We start from the raw sequence: 16,638 nt of genomic DNA on the forward strand, positions 1-16,638 counted from the left end.
AGTGTGAGTTTAACCAAGCAAGTGAAAGACCTGTTTGACAAGAACTCCAAGTCTCTGAAGAAATAAATTGAAGATCTCAGAAGATGGAAAGATCTCCCATGCTCATGGATTGGCAGAATTAATATAGTAAAAATGGACATTTTGTTACAAATCTATAGATTCAATGAAATCCCAATCAGAATGCCAACTCAATTCTTTATAGAGATAGAAAGAGCAATTTGCAAATTCATTTGGAATAACAAAAAACCCAGGATAGCAATAACTATTCTCAACAATAAAAGAACTTCTGGGGTAATCACCATCCCTGACATCAAGCAGTATTACAGAGCAATAGTGATAAAAACTGTATGGTATTGGTACAAAAACAGGCAGATAGACCAATGGAATAGAATTGAAGACCCAGAAATGAACCCACACACCTATGGTCACTTGATCTTTGACAAAGGAGCTAAAACCACCTAATGGAAGAAAGATAGCATTTTCAACAAATGGTGCTGGTTCAACAGGAGGTCAGCATGTAGAAGAATGCAAATCAATCCATATTATTACCCTGTACAAAGCTTAAATCCAAGTGGATCAAGGACCTCCACATCAAACAAGATTCAGTCAAACTAATAGAAAAAAAAAAGTGGGGAAGAGTCTCGAACACATGGGCACAGGGGAAAATTTCCTGAACAGAACATCAATGGCTTATGCTCTAAGATCAAGAATCGACAAATGGCATCTCATAAAACTGCAAAGCTTCTGTAAGGAAAAGGATACTGTCATTAGGATAAAAAAGACAACCAACAGACCGGGAAAAGATCTTTACCAATCATACATCTGATAGAGGGCTAATATCTAAAATATGATATTTAGATAAGTTAGACTACAGAGAGCCAAATAACCCTATTAAAAAATGGGGTACAGAGCTAAACAAAACATTCTCAGCTGAAGAATATCAAATGGCCGAGAAGCACCTAAAGAAATGTACAACATGCTTAGTCATCAGGGAAATGCAAATCAAAACAACCCTGAGATTTCACCTCACAGCAGTCAGAATGGCTAAGATTAAAAAACTCAGGTGACAACAAATGCTGGTGAGGATGTGGAGAAAGAGGAACACTCCTCCATTGTTGGTGGGATTGCAGACTGGTACAACCATTCTGGAAATCAGTCTGGAGGTTCCTCAGAAAATTGGACATTGAACTGCCTGAGGATCCAGCTATACCTCTCTTGGGCATATACCCAAAAGATGCCCCAACATATAACAAAGACACATGCTCCACTATGTTCATAGCAGCCTTATTTATAATAGCCAGAAGCTGGAAAGAACCCAGAACCTATAGAAGAGCATTAAGTGCTCTTAATGGCTGAGCTATTTCTCCAGTTCCTAAATTACTTTTTCTTATTTGTTTGATTGCTTATGAGGAATAGGACACAAGTCCTTGTTAAGGTCGGAGAATGACAGCTGGTTCTCTTCATCCACTATGAAGGTACCTGGTCAAGTCTTCAGGCTTGCAGCCAAGAGCCTTTACTTGCTAGGCCATCTTACTGGCCTTTTCCTGCTTCACTTCTGGGGGTTCTTCTTAAGTAAATTTTTTCATTCCATTGTACTTTAATTTCTGGGATTCATTTATGCATATGAATAGAAAAAGTCTTACATGACTTGACCTCTAAAAACTGCCTAGAGACATATGGCATGGCGAGTACAAAGTCAACAACTATGACACACACTTAAAATAATCCCATAAGTGAATAGCAAAGACTGAAACCAAGTGATTTTTTTTAAGTGTATAATGTAATAGGACACAAAAAATCTTTCATTTGAAACAAAAATTATCTAACAAAATAGCTTTAAGTCAAAAAAAGAGAGCTTCACACAATATATAATCTAAATTATGTGAATTTTTCTTTTTTTATTGGTTATTTTATTTCTTTGCATTTCAAATGTTGTTCCCCCTTCCCAGTTTCCCCTCTGTAAGTCCACATCCTCTCTCCCATCCCCCTGCCTTTAGGAAAGTGCTCCTCCTACCCACCCACACTACCACTCCCACCTCACTGCCATTGCCCTATGATGGAGCACTGAGCCTCAAGACCCAAGAGCCTCTCCTCCCATTGATGCCAGATCTGCGTTACTCATCATGCTTTCTCACATGCTTCAGGCTCAAATGTTTTTATTAAATACTACTCATTCCAACAACTTCAAGGACTATCCATTCATATCTAAGATTTTTTAAAAGAGCTTTCTTTTAATATCCTGAATATACAATCAATTGTCTAGGTGTTTTGAGCTCTCCATTTATTTATTTCTAAGTTATTCTGTCCCTTACATAAACCAGTATTGCCAGTGTACTGTTTTTGGTTTTGTTGTCTTTTCTCACTGAAATGCATTATCAAAAAATAAATTCTGAGTATTATACCTAAAGAGAATTTCCATATCTCCTTTACTCTAACCCCCACATCCACTTAACAGTAAGTTACCATGAAGTTTACTTTTAAACTTCCTGAAACTGGTAAGTTTCTTTATCTACAAAGGAGTATGTTAACGGTAATTCTTATGTAAGTTAGTCAGTTACTAAATTATGTCCCTATCCCTCATTTCTGTATCCATTTGACTACTTTGCCATGATCATTTCAGCACATTATATGTACCTCAACAGTCCAGTAGACACTATCTATCTACACTATACTTGATCCTACCCATTTGTACATTAATACGTGAAAGAATGCTTAAATATTTAACTGACATATGCATTCCCCTCATCCCAGATTAATGAAATGAACCAGATTCACATTCCTTCTTGAAACACATTCTTCCAAAATGGTTGAAAAATCACTGGGGTTGGGGTTGGGGTTGGGCATAATCCTGTAACTTTACTCAGTTTACAATTGCTTTCCTATGAATTACAGCACAAAACCAGTAGAACTTCACGAGAATTTAGAGGGACAAAGGAAGCTGGGTGGAACTACATTTATGGAAGCTTGACTTACATTGAAAAATAAACATTTCAGCTTCCAATTAAAGAAATTTAGATAAAGAAAAATGGTGCATATAACATAATGAAAGAAAAAATAAGATTAAAAAAACAGAAGTTTTGGGGTCATAAAATTAATGTGCTTTGGTTGATTCTGATCAGCAAAAGGATGTAACAAAAATAAGAAATAAAAGAGAAAACATCATAAATATTTTCTTCATTATCTAAGGAATAGTTTTCAAGTATTTCTAGGTTGTTTTTTAAAAGGCTATAATTGATCTAGCTAGAAGACATCTTCAAAAACAAAAATCACAGTACAGTTACAGTAAACTAAAATCACACTATAAAGAGAATTCTAAAGGTATCAAGTCCTTTAGTCTAAGAATTAAGAAAAAGATCATTTTCTTTAACACAAATATATTATGAAAAGCTTACCTGTATAGTCTCATTTTACTCAACTTTATTGTTATCAAATCAATTACAGGTGGAATATTACTCTGGGTCTCTGTTACGGTAACAAATATATTTTTTATTGTAATTAATCCAAAATCAGCAACAAAAACATTCCGAGACACTGGAGACTGTGGAATGAGCACCACTGGAGCCTTGATGTTAACATCCAATGCAAACCTAGAACTCTTTCGGGCCAGTTCTTTTACACCATCAGCAGCCATCCCTGCTGCTTGAACAGTTGCTTCAGCCAAGGCATTTTTAACTGCTTGAAAATTATTTATAAATGCCTATAAAAGTAATACAATTATGTTACATTTAATATTATTAATTATATTACATTTAATAAAACATTAAAATTATAAATATATTAACTGTAATTCTACCTTCATAAAGCAAAAAAAAGGACAGAAAATATAGGTATAAAATAAAAATCTAGTCACAAGATAAATGCCAAAAGGGCTATTTGAATGTTCAGTAGTATTATTTCTTTGTGTACTTTCTCTAAGACCTAATCACGTGTAACAGCCCACTCATGTTTGTAGGTTAGATTTAAAGATCTATGAAGTACTTAAGAACTCTCAGGACTGGTTCAATGGTTCAATGTGTAGAAGTGTCTGCTATCAGGTAAATGCCCAAGCTCAGTCTCCAGGGCACTCCTGAAGGAAGGCCAAAAACTGACAACTGAGACCTCACAGAACTAAAAATTGTACACAAAAGGAAACAAGCAACTGAGTGAAGAGTAAGTCTACAGGATTACTATAGAGAGTATATAAAGAATTAAAAAATGTCGTCAAGACAAAAACCACACAATCAATGACTCAGGAGACCCATGAGATACATCTCTAAACAAAAGGTCTCAAAACAACACATTAAAACAGCTAAAGAGAGCTTATAGTGTTCAATGCCCTTATCAACTAGGACAACACGAATTACACCATCTTTACCCAGTTGGAAAGGCTAAAATCAAGAAAACAACTGAACACTAATGCTGGTGAGGGATGGAGGTTAAAGCCAGGCAGGTGCCATACCACTCCTCTCAGCAGTCAGTAAGAGTATGGAGGGGATGCACAGACAGAGTAGGTAAATCGGAAAGCTGAATGAGACTCTGCTCTAGTGTATAAGGTAGAGAGCAACTGAGGAGGACACACAAACACAAATATAAACATACACAAACACAACGACAACAACAACAATAAAGGGAATAGAAATCGGTATACCAGGAAAATTAAGTATCTGGCAGCGAGTGTACAATGGAAAAAACTTATGAAAAGCAGAACTAAAGAACTCAGAAGTTCTATGGAAAAAAACATTTCAAGATTCAATTTTATTTGTCAAAGTTTATATCTATAAAATGGAATAATCTTGAATCCAAAATATAATTTCCTAATGATGATTTTATGTAAATTTGGAATATAGTTTTTGAAGTGGAAGGCAGAAAATGCAAAGGCTTACATTTATGATTTAAATAGTAGGTTCAATTAAAGTATACCATATTATTTATAAATATATGTATGTATATGCTTATTTTTATATAGTATATGATACATTAGTATGTTAACCAATTAACTAAAATATTTGTCAAAATATTATATAAAAGTACTAAATACAAAAACAATTTTAAAAAAGTACTAAACATTTTGGTTGTTAAGGTATGTAACAAATTATTTTAAATAAGTACATATATGTATTTGTACAAATATTCCTATCTTGATCTCAATTCTGTGTTGGACTTATTTTAACCAAATGTGATGTTTTAACCTGAAGATCCTATAGACTTTTTTATGAAGTATTTTTGTACAAGGGAAAAGCAAAGATGAAGGAATATTCTTTACTTTAGTTTTAATTTGTAATATATTATTATTAGGCCAGATATAATGAAACATACATTAATTTTCAGCACTTGGGAGGCAAAGGTCATTTGGTTTCTGTAAGTTCCAAGTCAGCCTGGTCTATTCTCTAAGTTCTAGACCAGCAAGTGACATATCTTAGGGACATATCTTTAAAAAATTATAAATAAATACACACACACACACACACACACACACACACACACAAACAAAAGTGTGTGTGTGTAAACATGCTTTATGTGCACACATGTGTGTTTACGTACATAACCTAAAATTATAAATCATACCTATTTTAAGATAGGTCTTCATCTATGTTTAAACATAGCAATTTCCTTCTAGAGGAAAATAATTATTAAAATACTTACCAATATAGAATATAGGAATTTTGTGACGAACACTACTTCAATGCAACCAACAGTTAAATAAACCCGAGCATCAACCACACTCATATCTGTGTATGCATAGCCAGCAGTTGCATCCATGTAAGAAATCATTTTGAAGCTGAAAACTTCTTTTCCAGTGATATAGACAGCCTTAAGAGAAGAACCCCAAATGTTACTGTCAATATTTGCAGTAATGTACCCCAAGACCAAATGAAACAAAGCAAAATAATAATAAAATATTCTACTATTTGGAAAATCTGCCAGGAATTTGAGAAAGTACAAATGAGACAACAGTTCCAAATGCTTTATTAGAATTTGTAACTAACATGCTTTCTGTTGTTGTCTTGTGTTTTTATGGAGGAGAAGAGATCCTTATCCCTCTTGGATTTTCACCTTGCACTGCAGTCATCACAGAAACATCTTTAGATAACTTTCAAAGCTGAGATATACCACAGGCACAAATTCCCGGCACTCAGTGTCTCATTCCTCTAGGTCTGAGACCTGTAGGTCATTATTTATCTTTGGAATATCTCAGATTTAAACTTCCCATTCTTCACTGGCTGGGTAAGAATTGTTTTATTTAAAAAATTGCCTGTGATGGCTTATAATTTCCAACTCCACATTACCAGTTAAAATCGTAAGAAACAAGAAACTATGTTTTTTAAAATTTGGAACAAAGTATCAAGTTTACAGTTTTCTTGACTGTTAAATTCTAAATGCAAGAACAGAGGGTTGAAAAGCATCAGGAAAACCAAACACAGAACAACCATTCCTAAGGAAACAAAGTATGAGCAATTTTGGCAGGTAGAAGGACAAAACACAAGAAAGGAAGCCAGGCTTTGGATGTGATGCACAAAGCTAGACTGAAGACCATTTCAAACCTAAAAAAGAATTATTATAATTTTCTCAACACTATTAAAAATATGAAATAACAAGACAACAAAGTATGCTCTCATCTTAGAAAAATCAGGAGAGAATATTATAAGATCCCAAGAGGAAGGGATGGCAAACAGCATGCAAGTTAAGTAAGAACAATTCAGCTCAAGCATAAAGGTTGAGGAACACCAATGTGGGACACAAAGTCCCCAGGAAACTAAAACATAGTACTCTCCTCTACGACAGGGACTTTGTTGGCCCCTGTTGGGAATGCATAAGGAAAAACTAAGGGAAATTAGATTAGGGTTTTTCTTGGAAAAGGTCCTGAAAAAGTGAAAACACTTCTATCCACCCAACTCAAGACCCGTAACACTGGGCTGGCGAGATAGCTCAGGGGTTACCAGAACCGACCACTCTTCTAAAGGACTGGGGTTCAATTTGCAGCACCCACATTGTAGCTCAAAACCACTTGTATCTCCAGTTCCAAAGGATCCAACAACATCTTCTGGCCTCCATGGACACCAGACACAAACACAGTACACCAAGAAGACACACAGACAGATGACAAAATATCCATATATATAAAAATAAATGAATTATTTTAAAAGGCCCAAAGCATCGGTTGGGCGATGAGAGAGGGAGTGGGGAATGGGAGAAAGACACCTTGGACATTTGTGAGGCTCAGATTTCAGTTTGTCTGTAGGGGGTGGGAAATCAACTAACTGAGGAAAGACCATAACTATGGGTTAGGTAAAGAATCAGAAAGCCAGCCGAGTAACAGCATTCTCCTTCCTTTGTGTAGCCCTGGCTGGTCTGGCACCTGCTTAGAACACACTGGCTCTAAACTTAGAAAGATCTGCCAGCTCTGCTTCCAGATTGCTGGAATTAAAGGTGCACCACCATGCCCAGTCTACAGTGGAGGCTACATTGCTGGGATTCTGCTCTGTGCTAACATTTTGACCTCACCTCTACTCATAGAAAGTTGTCTTTTTACTTGTTTGGCTCTTTCCTTAATATTGTAGGTTGTCCTGTATTCCTGATGCATGCAGACTTGGTTTTCAGTATTGAGATTGGTAGATAGGAGGTATATTAGTTATTTTTCTTGTTATTGTGACTGACTTGGATCCCGAGAGCCTACTGAGTTAGATCACTAGGAACACTGCTAACTGTCTTGTTTATCATGGTTGTCCTGCTTCCAAGTTTCCTGCTTGAGTTTCAACTTTGGCTCCCATGGTGACAGAAAACGTTAATTAGAACAAGACCCAGACAATAAAGACCCAGAATACCTGGGACTAACATCCAGGCTGGTAGATGAAACTCTACTAGCTGAGTGACCTCAATAATAAACCTGTATGTGTCTCAATTTTTGTAGCCTTGAAGCTAAAGAATAATATTCAGAGGTAAACGGAATTTATGATAATTATTTAAATCAAAAACTAGTAGCACCCTGTGTACTCATGCTAAGTGCGATACCCAAAAGAAAACCTCTTTGCAGTGTCTTGTACTTAGGCTAAAGGAAGCCTGCCCCAGTTGGCTCTAATTGGGAAATAAAGTTGCCAACAGCTAATGGCTGGGCAGGGAAACAGAGGAGAAACCTTTAGATTTCCTAAAGAAGGGACGAAGGGACGAAGAAGGAGAAGAATCCCCATGATGGGAAAAAGTAGATCAGACTAGGAGCCCACCAACATGTAAGAATCGGGGAAAATGGCCCAAAGAGCTACTCCCCCAATTGGATATGGGGTAGCAGAAATAAAATATACCTTTAGCAAGTATTAATTCAGAAATAACAGAGGAGAGAGTATGATAGCTACAAAGAGGTTTGGAAGTGACTAGCCATTGAACTAGTTAAGGCTATTAAATATGAAGGATGTATGTGTGTGTCTTTCATTCGTGAATCCAGAGCTTTTGGGCAGGTGTAGAGCCATGCCTATACCTGCAGGGAACTCAGAGTAGATTAATAACTTATCATTACAATCAATAGGTGGTAGTAGTAATTTATAATACAGAAAAAAACCCTAAAAATCAATCCTAAGCTTACCATATACATTCTTTGCTAGTACACCAAACATTTAAAAAAGAAATCAACATAAATTTCACACAAATTTGTGGTAGAAAGCAGTTAGCATAAATTAACCCTTCAGAAGACCTTGATTCACAAAGAGACAGTTTGATGGTCAAGGGCAACCATGATCACGTCCAGAAGTAAAACAGCTTAGCCTTCAGGCCAACAAGGAATTTCATTACAGAGATAACTGTGGTGAACAGCATGATAGGATCCTGAAGGGGGGAAAAACATCAATTCCCAAGACCAAAGGGAAATAACAACTTCTAGTGGGCTGTGGGCGGTGTATAAGGAGAGGTATTCCATGTGACCTAGCCAAAGTACAAGGAGCCAGGTAGAATTGGACACAGGTGAAGTTGTATTTCAAAGTTGCTTTCAGTATAGGTGTGAAGAGGTAGAGGCTGAAGTTATAGTTACAGCAAGTGGGGGCTGGGGATTTAGCTCAGTGGTAGAGCGCTTACCTAGGAAGCGCAAGGCCCTGGGTTCGGTCCCCAGCTCCAAAAAAAAAAAAAAAGCGTTATAGTTACAGCAAGTAAGTTCTTTTTAATTATCTGGACTAAGTGAGAGATGACCAGGGGAGTGGCCAATGTGAGCTAGAGAAGACTAATTTTTCAACTAATTTTATGAAGCCATAATTAACCTGATAACAAATGGAGAAACACACATACACACAAAGAAAACAAACAAACCCACAAACATTTGTATTTGTTACCCAGAATAAATAAGCACTTAAAACTCATAATTTCTAGAGGTTGGAGAGATGGTTCAGCAGTTAAGAGAGCACTGGCTGTTCTTCCAGAGGTCCTGAGTTCAATTCTCAATACCCACACAGTGGTTCACAACCATTCAGTGGCTCCTCTTACATGTGTGAAGACAGCAACAGTGTACTCATATACATTAAATAAATAAATCTTTAAAAAAAAACCAAACACCTCGTAATTTCCAAGATACCCTTTATATAAAAAAGAATTTATAAACTAACATCAAGCTGTTTTCTTTTAGTACAATTTCAGGTAGTAATATCAGAAGTGTTTTTGTCTTTACCAATAACTAGAGAACTATTCAACAATTCACTTGTAAATGGAGAATGTTGTTCTAGTACACAATGACTTGGTCTGAAAGTTAAAATCTGTAACAATAATGAGTTTATCAATAAAACCCAAACCCACAAAGGACAATAGTATATGTCTAACACAAAATGATAACAAAACTTAATACAGTGCAAAAGAATTTCTGCTTCTTTGGTGACTCAAAGGAGTAGTTCATTTAAAAAACTACCTACATTGGAATCCAAGGAACATTAAAAGAAAATAAACACTGGAGAAAGAAAGCAGGAGAAAGAAACATTCCAATCTGTGCCTGTTTTATCTTGTAATTTAATCTTGTACATATTTTATAAAATTACAGAAGAAAATTAGCATAATTCATTTCTGGGCTATAACTCATTTCTGGTACTATCTGTATATTTTTTAATAGATAATTTAATTTCTGTGAGCATCACTTTCTAGAAAAATTAAAATGCATGATCTATTCTTCACTGTCCTATAATTACCATAAATCTTAAAGTAAAAATGATAGAAATTAAAGACTTTGAAAAGTTTCTTTTTCCTTGTTTCTGTAAGTCATACATGTTTTGAGACTCCTGCTAAATTACTCTTAATAATATATATGTAGTATATATAAGTATGTGTATACACATATATAAACAAGTATATTTTTGTTTCACATAAAACTCCAGTTGGTGATTTTATCAGTAATGATGACATAACTTAAGAGCACTTACTGCTCTTCCAGAGGACTTGAGCTCAGTTTCCAGCAACCACATGGTGACTCACAACTGTTTGTAACGCTAGTTCCAGGGGATTCATTGCCCTCTTCGGTGGGCACAAGATATGTATGCAGTACAAATCCCATTATGTATAATAAGACACTGTTGATATGTGTATGCAGAATGTATGTATGTATGTATGTATGTATGTATGTATGTATGTATACTAGCATATATATACACGTACATATATATACACATACATTTACATGCAAACAAAACACTCAGACACATAAAGAATAAATGAATAATAATACTGATAACAGACTAGGTCCAGCCATGAAAAGAATTTTCTCTCTTGTCTAAGTGCTCACATCCTGACTCAATGAGCACTGATTCAGGTTCCTCTGATCTCACACTTTAGTATTTGTCACCACTTCTTTCAACACATAATTCCGCATAAAGTCCTAATTATTCAAGAATTACTAACAAAATGATTAGCCATCGACATTGGTTTCAAAGGATTATCTTATTTTAATAGCTATGTATACTAGTGAGCATCCTTGAAAATACACTTGAAACAGTTCACACCTCCTAATACCATGATATAAAATAGGCAGTTTAGAATATTTAAAGAATAGAACATTTATTTTGAAATGAGAAAAATTATTAGCAACACTCCTCCCCAAACCACTCCAAAAGCTTCTTTGTTACAAGAACATTATTTACTTGGGAAAACAATAATTTTATAACTAGAATTTTAAATTACATAACTAAAAGATCATTCAAATATTAAGTATCAAATCTAATAAGTCATTGTGCCTGAATCTAAATCCCATTATGCATAAGACACATTGGTAATATATGACAATTACTATTTAATTAATATGAACATTAAATATTTAACGATGTATTAGTATTCAATAAAAACAAAAATCTCACCTTTTTGTAGACAGCCATTTTATCAGAATCTAACACAATTATATTCCTTAGTTTTGCATTTATTTCGGTGACTAAAGGCTTCATAATCATCTCAGAATCAAGCCCTAAGGAAATAAAACAATGAATAATTGTTCTGTCTTCTTCAATTTGTTAATATTAAATATATTTTTATGAGATGTTATTACCTTCAATCTTAATTTCAGAAATGTTTTGTTTCTGATCCTGAATAAAAATCCGTAAACAAGATAACTCTGCCAAAAGCTGCAAGGTAATAATATCTTCATTCGTGGGTAGCTTTAAAGCTACAAAACAAAAATCACGTTGTAACAACACAAGGAAAGGTTTAGTAATTAGCACACTACACTTAGAAGGCAGATAAAATATCACCTTGAGTAATCAGATTTACAATTCATCTATAAGCAAAAATAAATGATTCACTACTGAATTGAAAACTCTAGAGAAAACAATTATCTAATGAATAGAATACAAGCAGGCCAAGGAATGGTCTAAGAGGTGACCACTCCTTGGTAACTGAGAAACCATGCCAATAACTGACCCTTTGAGACACTGGCATTATGGAAAGCACCGGCGTTCATTATCCTAAATGATAACAGATGGAGTGTCTCCAATGCAAAGTGTCAAATGCTCCGAACTCCAAGGCTTTTGGAGCATCACCAGTATATGCAAGAACATTTGGACTTTAGAGCATTTTAAATCTTAATCTGCACTACGATTAAAAAGAAACCATGATAATACTCTAATGCTGCCAATTACAGTTTTCAAATCTAAAATATCATATACATACTTTAAACTACATCAAATATTTACTTTAAATATCTAATTCTCAAATCTTTTACAGAATAAACACCTTTTCTTGAGCAATAATCAGTTTCCTTTATTGCTGTTTTCTAAAATTAACCTGACATATAATTAATCAGTTTTAAGTTATTTATCTAATTAAAAGCAATATCAGAACTTATAATTACTGTTTCATTTGGAGACAAAAACAACTTAAATTTAAAAGAAATATACCAAGTTTTTTAATGATATCTCCTTTGTCTTCAGGCTCTGCAGCAGACACTGAGGCAGACGTTTCCCCTAATTCCGGGAGAATATTATTAAGATAATTCATTGTATTCAGAAGTGCTTCAGTGTGTAAATGAATATCCAAAGAGGAAAAATTCACCTATGGAACAAAATCAACTTTAGAACTAAATCAATAAAAATTTGACTTGATGGTTTTTAAAATACCATACGTTTTGTGGTATAAACCGCATGATTTAAAATACTTAACTTCAAGGATCTTATGATTCCAATTATAAAATAACTTGGTAAGACATCTAGGCACAGGAATATGGTATCTAATAATTATATAGTCATACCTTAATAAGTTGTAAAACATTGTTATAGGTACTATTCAAATTTGGTGCATTTTTTTCAACCTATCCAAAAAGAAAATGTATCAATTAGAACATGTTAAAAAGGTATTTTATACATCCAATTGCTTGATAGGTGCAAAATTCTCAAGATTTGAACACTATACATAAATTAACCATAAGTGACAGTGAATATTATGTTATATACTTAGTGATATAGGGGTGTGTGTGTGTGTGTGTGTGTGTGTGTGTGTGTAGATCTGTGTGAGTGTAGATGTGTGTGTGTGTGTGTGTGTGTGTGTGTGTGTGTATCATAGCCTGCAGACTGATAATATTGAAAAAGGCACAATTTATTATTTTTGAATAGGAATTCATTTAATGAGCATATAAAACAGCTGCTTTATTAATTTTCTTTAGATTTTGTGTATTCTAAAACCTGACACAAACTTAACAAAAATTTAAAGAAATCTCCACTAAACATGGAAGCAAAAATGGTCTTAAGTACATAAATTCTCTTGGCAAAATTCTTATTACAAAATAATTATTAAAGCACCAGAGGGTCAAAATAAAGAAGAATTCATCAATAGACCACAGCACATAAAGGAGATCCATAAATTTTTTAAAAAATATTATTTATTTATGTATTAGTACACTGTCGCTATCTTCAGAAATACCAGAAGGGGGCACCAGATCCCATTACACATGATTGTGAGTCACCATGTGGTTGTTGGGAAATTGAACTCAGGACCTCTGGAAGAGCAGTCAGTGCTCTTAACCCTTGAGCCATCTTTCAAGTAACCGCTCCAACCCCCTTTTTTAAAATATTAAAATTCACAAAATTTTTAAAAGATATGATGAATCAACAAAAATGAAATGATACTTAAAAAGCAGGTAACTAGACAATGGTAGAAATGAAGTGAATCCGTCCTTTTGTGACACACACAGTAAGACATTGTATCAACTGTAGACATTTCTTTTTCAATACTCTGGTGGAAAAAGTCAATCTAGAGGTCATCTTTTTCTTGGAACACAGGGAACTTACATTGCTCTATGAAGTATTTGTAAATCAAAACATGACAATAATGACAAAACAAAAAAAGACACTTAAGGAAGTGACAAGGTATGTTAAGAGTATGGGTTAAGCACACTAAACTTTGAATTTCAATAGCACATCTATCTGCCTATCAGGTGAGATCACAACTACTTACCCTCATGAATTCCAATGTTAATAAATCTTCCATTGTGTTATCCAGAGTCGTGATCAAATAAACTGGTTTCTTGTGTTCATCTAAAAATAATTTAAAAATTAATTTTTGGTGGGAAAATAAACTAGTAATTATGATTGAAAATTATTTCACTAGAATATCCTCAATAAGGTCCCTTCTTTGTTTTTTTAAACTCAAAAAAGTCATTCTCCATACAATGTACTCTTCCTTTGTACTTTAACACTAAAGTCTCAAGTCTATAACAAAAATAAGTAAGCTGTTAAAGAACCAAAGTAATTTTTAGGGCATGAAGAATTCTAGTATTGAGTCATGACGATGCCTTGAAAGAAAACAGTATCTCTAAAAACACTAGTTGTTGAGATGGACCCAAAAAATGTTAATTTTTCTATATACCAGATAGAAATCAATCTTAGCAGTATAAAATAATTACTAGTTATATTACTAATTCAGTTCAAAACTAAACATTCTATGAGAAGTGCTAGGGAAGAGGTAGCTGTATAGCCTTTAAAACTGTCATTATCAAATTACTTATGGCTACTGAAAATCAGCATCTAGAGACTTAGATAAAGGATCACAAACTAATTACCATGGTCTTGCAGAGAAAAAAGAACAATGTGTATATAGCCCTTCAAACCTAAACGCTTAAGACTATAGGAACCAGTTTCCTATTTTAGGGACAACTAACTACAGTTTTCAACCCTAAAGAAGATCCATGCTTCATTTACACATAATTTTGGCATAACAGAACAAAATGTAACATCTTCTACATTTGATGATCTTGGTGTGACTAAGACATAACTATAACACAGTTCATCATAATCAAGTTTGTGTGACTAAGAGATAATTGTAATAAAATTACACAAATACAAATATACAACTGTGACAATCTAAAAACTCAAGTTTGAGAGACTGAGATAACAGTGACACAGTACACCACACTCAAGTTACTGCAATCAAAATAATCCAGCGCACTCAAGTCTGGGAGACCAAAAAGTAACTGTCACACAATGTACCACACTCAAGTTTGGGAGACCAAGAGATAACTGTGACACAGTCCACCACACTCAAGTTCCCCCAGGCTGGAAAACATAGACTGTGAAACCATACCATGCATCACCTCTGACTTAATTAGGTTAAACTAATTAATTTGGTACATGATTCATAAAAGAGCCAATGAACTTAACAGATGTCACTCACCAAAAAACTTAGGACAAATTGGCACATGAAAGGATTTTCTACATCAAATATAATCAGAGAAATTCAAACTGCCATTACATTCCTATTAGAAGGACTCAAGTCCACACACTAACAAGATGTGACAAGGATATAACAAGCACTTTTATTTATTACCAGCAAAAATGAAAAATTACATAATCCCAGGAAGAGTTTGAAGGTTCATTACAAACGCTACATACTTAACATATAATCTACGTGTTATGCTTCTTTTATATTTACCCAAAGAAAGGTACAGCTTAGCTCTATACCGAAGTTTGTGTATAGATATTTATAGCATCTTTATCCATAACTGCCAAAACCCAGAAGAAATTAAGATGTTGTTTATGAAAGTAGTGGATAGACAACCAATAATGTGTCCAGGAATGGGAGCGTGATTCAGTAAGCAAGAGTAACTAGGTGTCAAGACATGAAAAGATAAGAAGAGATTTAGACATAGATTACTAAAAGAAGCCCACCTTAAAAAGGATGTGCACTGCATTATTCCAGTAAGATATGCAATACACAGGTAAAGTGTGGACAGCAGCGAGATGATCTTAAGCCAGTTACCAGAGAAGTACAAGGGAAGGACTGCAGATACTCAGCACACTGAAGCCATGCTTATAATGATACCACCATAGAAACTTTAAACATTTGTCTAAACACCTAAAAAGTTTAATACAAATGTTTACACCTAATGTAATAACCAATTTCAGGTGATAAAGTGAGTGTGTTCATCAACTTTAACAAACATACCACACTGTTAGGGAAGCTAATAAGTGAATAGACAGGACCTAGAAAAGATTTATTCAGTGAAGTAATCCAGATGCAGAAAGACAAATGTCACTCTCATCTGTGGTTCCTAGCCCCAAATAATGAGATTTAGGTGCATATACAGCCCCCTCATTAAAGAAGTTTCTCTTACAGCAAATGAAGATCAACAGAAGAAAATCACAAAATAGAAATCAATAGATTCATTCACATGAAAAATCCTGCATCTCTATAGCTCAGGGAACATCACAGAAGAGTGAGCATCAAGAGTGTGAGGGCCAAGAAGGCTGCTGAGAAACTCTAGAAATGGCTGCATAAGGAGGACTAGAACAATGGACATGCTAATATGGCATAGGGAATGTTCCCTGGACAAAAACCTAAAGGCATCTAATGAGTGCTGAGAGAGGTAGAATCAGCCATTCCCAGGAATGATCACGCAAACTGGTTATTGAATACAAAAATTATTAAGCCCTGAAGCCATATATAGGCAACAAAAACAGATTCAACAAACTTTATTAATATACTCGTGTAAAAACACATATGTAATATTCAAAAAAAGAGAGGTGCTATTGATTTAAGAGTAGAGGATTTGTAGGAGGGGTTGGAAGGTGAAGGGAAAGGATAAATGATATAATTAAATCTTGAATAAAAATGTATGTACTGAGGGATATGACCTCTGGGAACCGGAAGATAGGGGCACTGGAGCTGCAGGTCCCCTGTGCTCCAGACAAAGCCAGGACCTGAAGGGACAGGATCAACAGTTCT

The 16,638-nt window shown here is 34.6% G+C and overlaps 1 protein-coding gene across 4 annotated transcripts in view; it reads right to left on the bottom strand.

Annotated features, from left to right (window-relative positions):
• Vps13a (vacuolar protein sorting 13 homolog A) overlaps positions 1-16,638 on the bottom strand; it is a 226,617-nt gene that overhangs the window by 108,920 nt on the left and 101,059 nt on the right. For 3 of the 4 annotated variants that reach the window (NM_001100975.2, XM_087563769.1, XM_087563773.1), the window contains exons 27-33: positions 13,873-13,952; positions 12,671-12,730; positions 12,321-12,474; positions 11,474-11,590; positions 11,289-11,392; positions 5,623-5,790; positions 3,393-3,697 (exon numbers count right to left, since the gene is read on the bottom strand). In NM_001100975.2, coding sequence (NP_001094445.2) covers positions 3,393-3,697; positions 5,623-5,790; positions 11,289-11,392; positions 11,474-11,590; positions 12,321-12,474; positions 12,671-12,730; positions 13,873-13,952 — 988 coding nt within the window. The remainder of the gene's footprint in view (positions 1-3,392; positions 3,698-5,622; positions 5,791-11,288; positions 11,393-11,473; positions 11,591-12,320; positions 12,475-12,670; positions 12,731-13,872; positions 13,953-16,638) is intronic. The other variant, XM_087563778.1, reaches the window with a different exon arrangement.

The sequence above is a fragment of the Rattus norvegicus genome, chromosome 1 (genome assembly GCF_021556685.1).
Source record: "Rattus norvegicus strain SHRSP/BbbUtx chromosome 1, alternate assembly SHRSP_T2T, whole genome shotgun sequence".
NCBI lineage: Eukaryota > Metazoa > Chordata > Mammalia > Rodentia > Muridae > Rattus > Rattus norvegicus.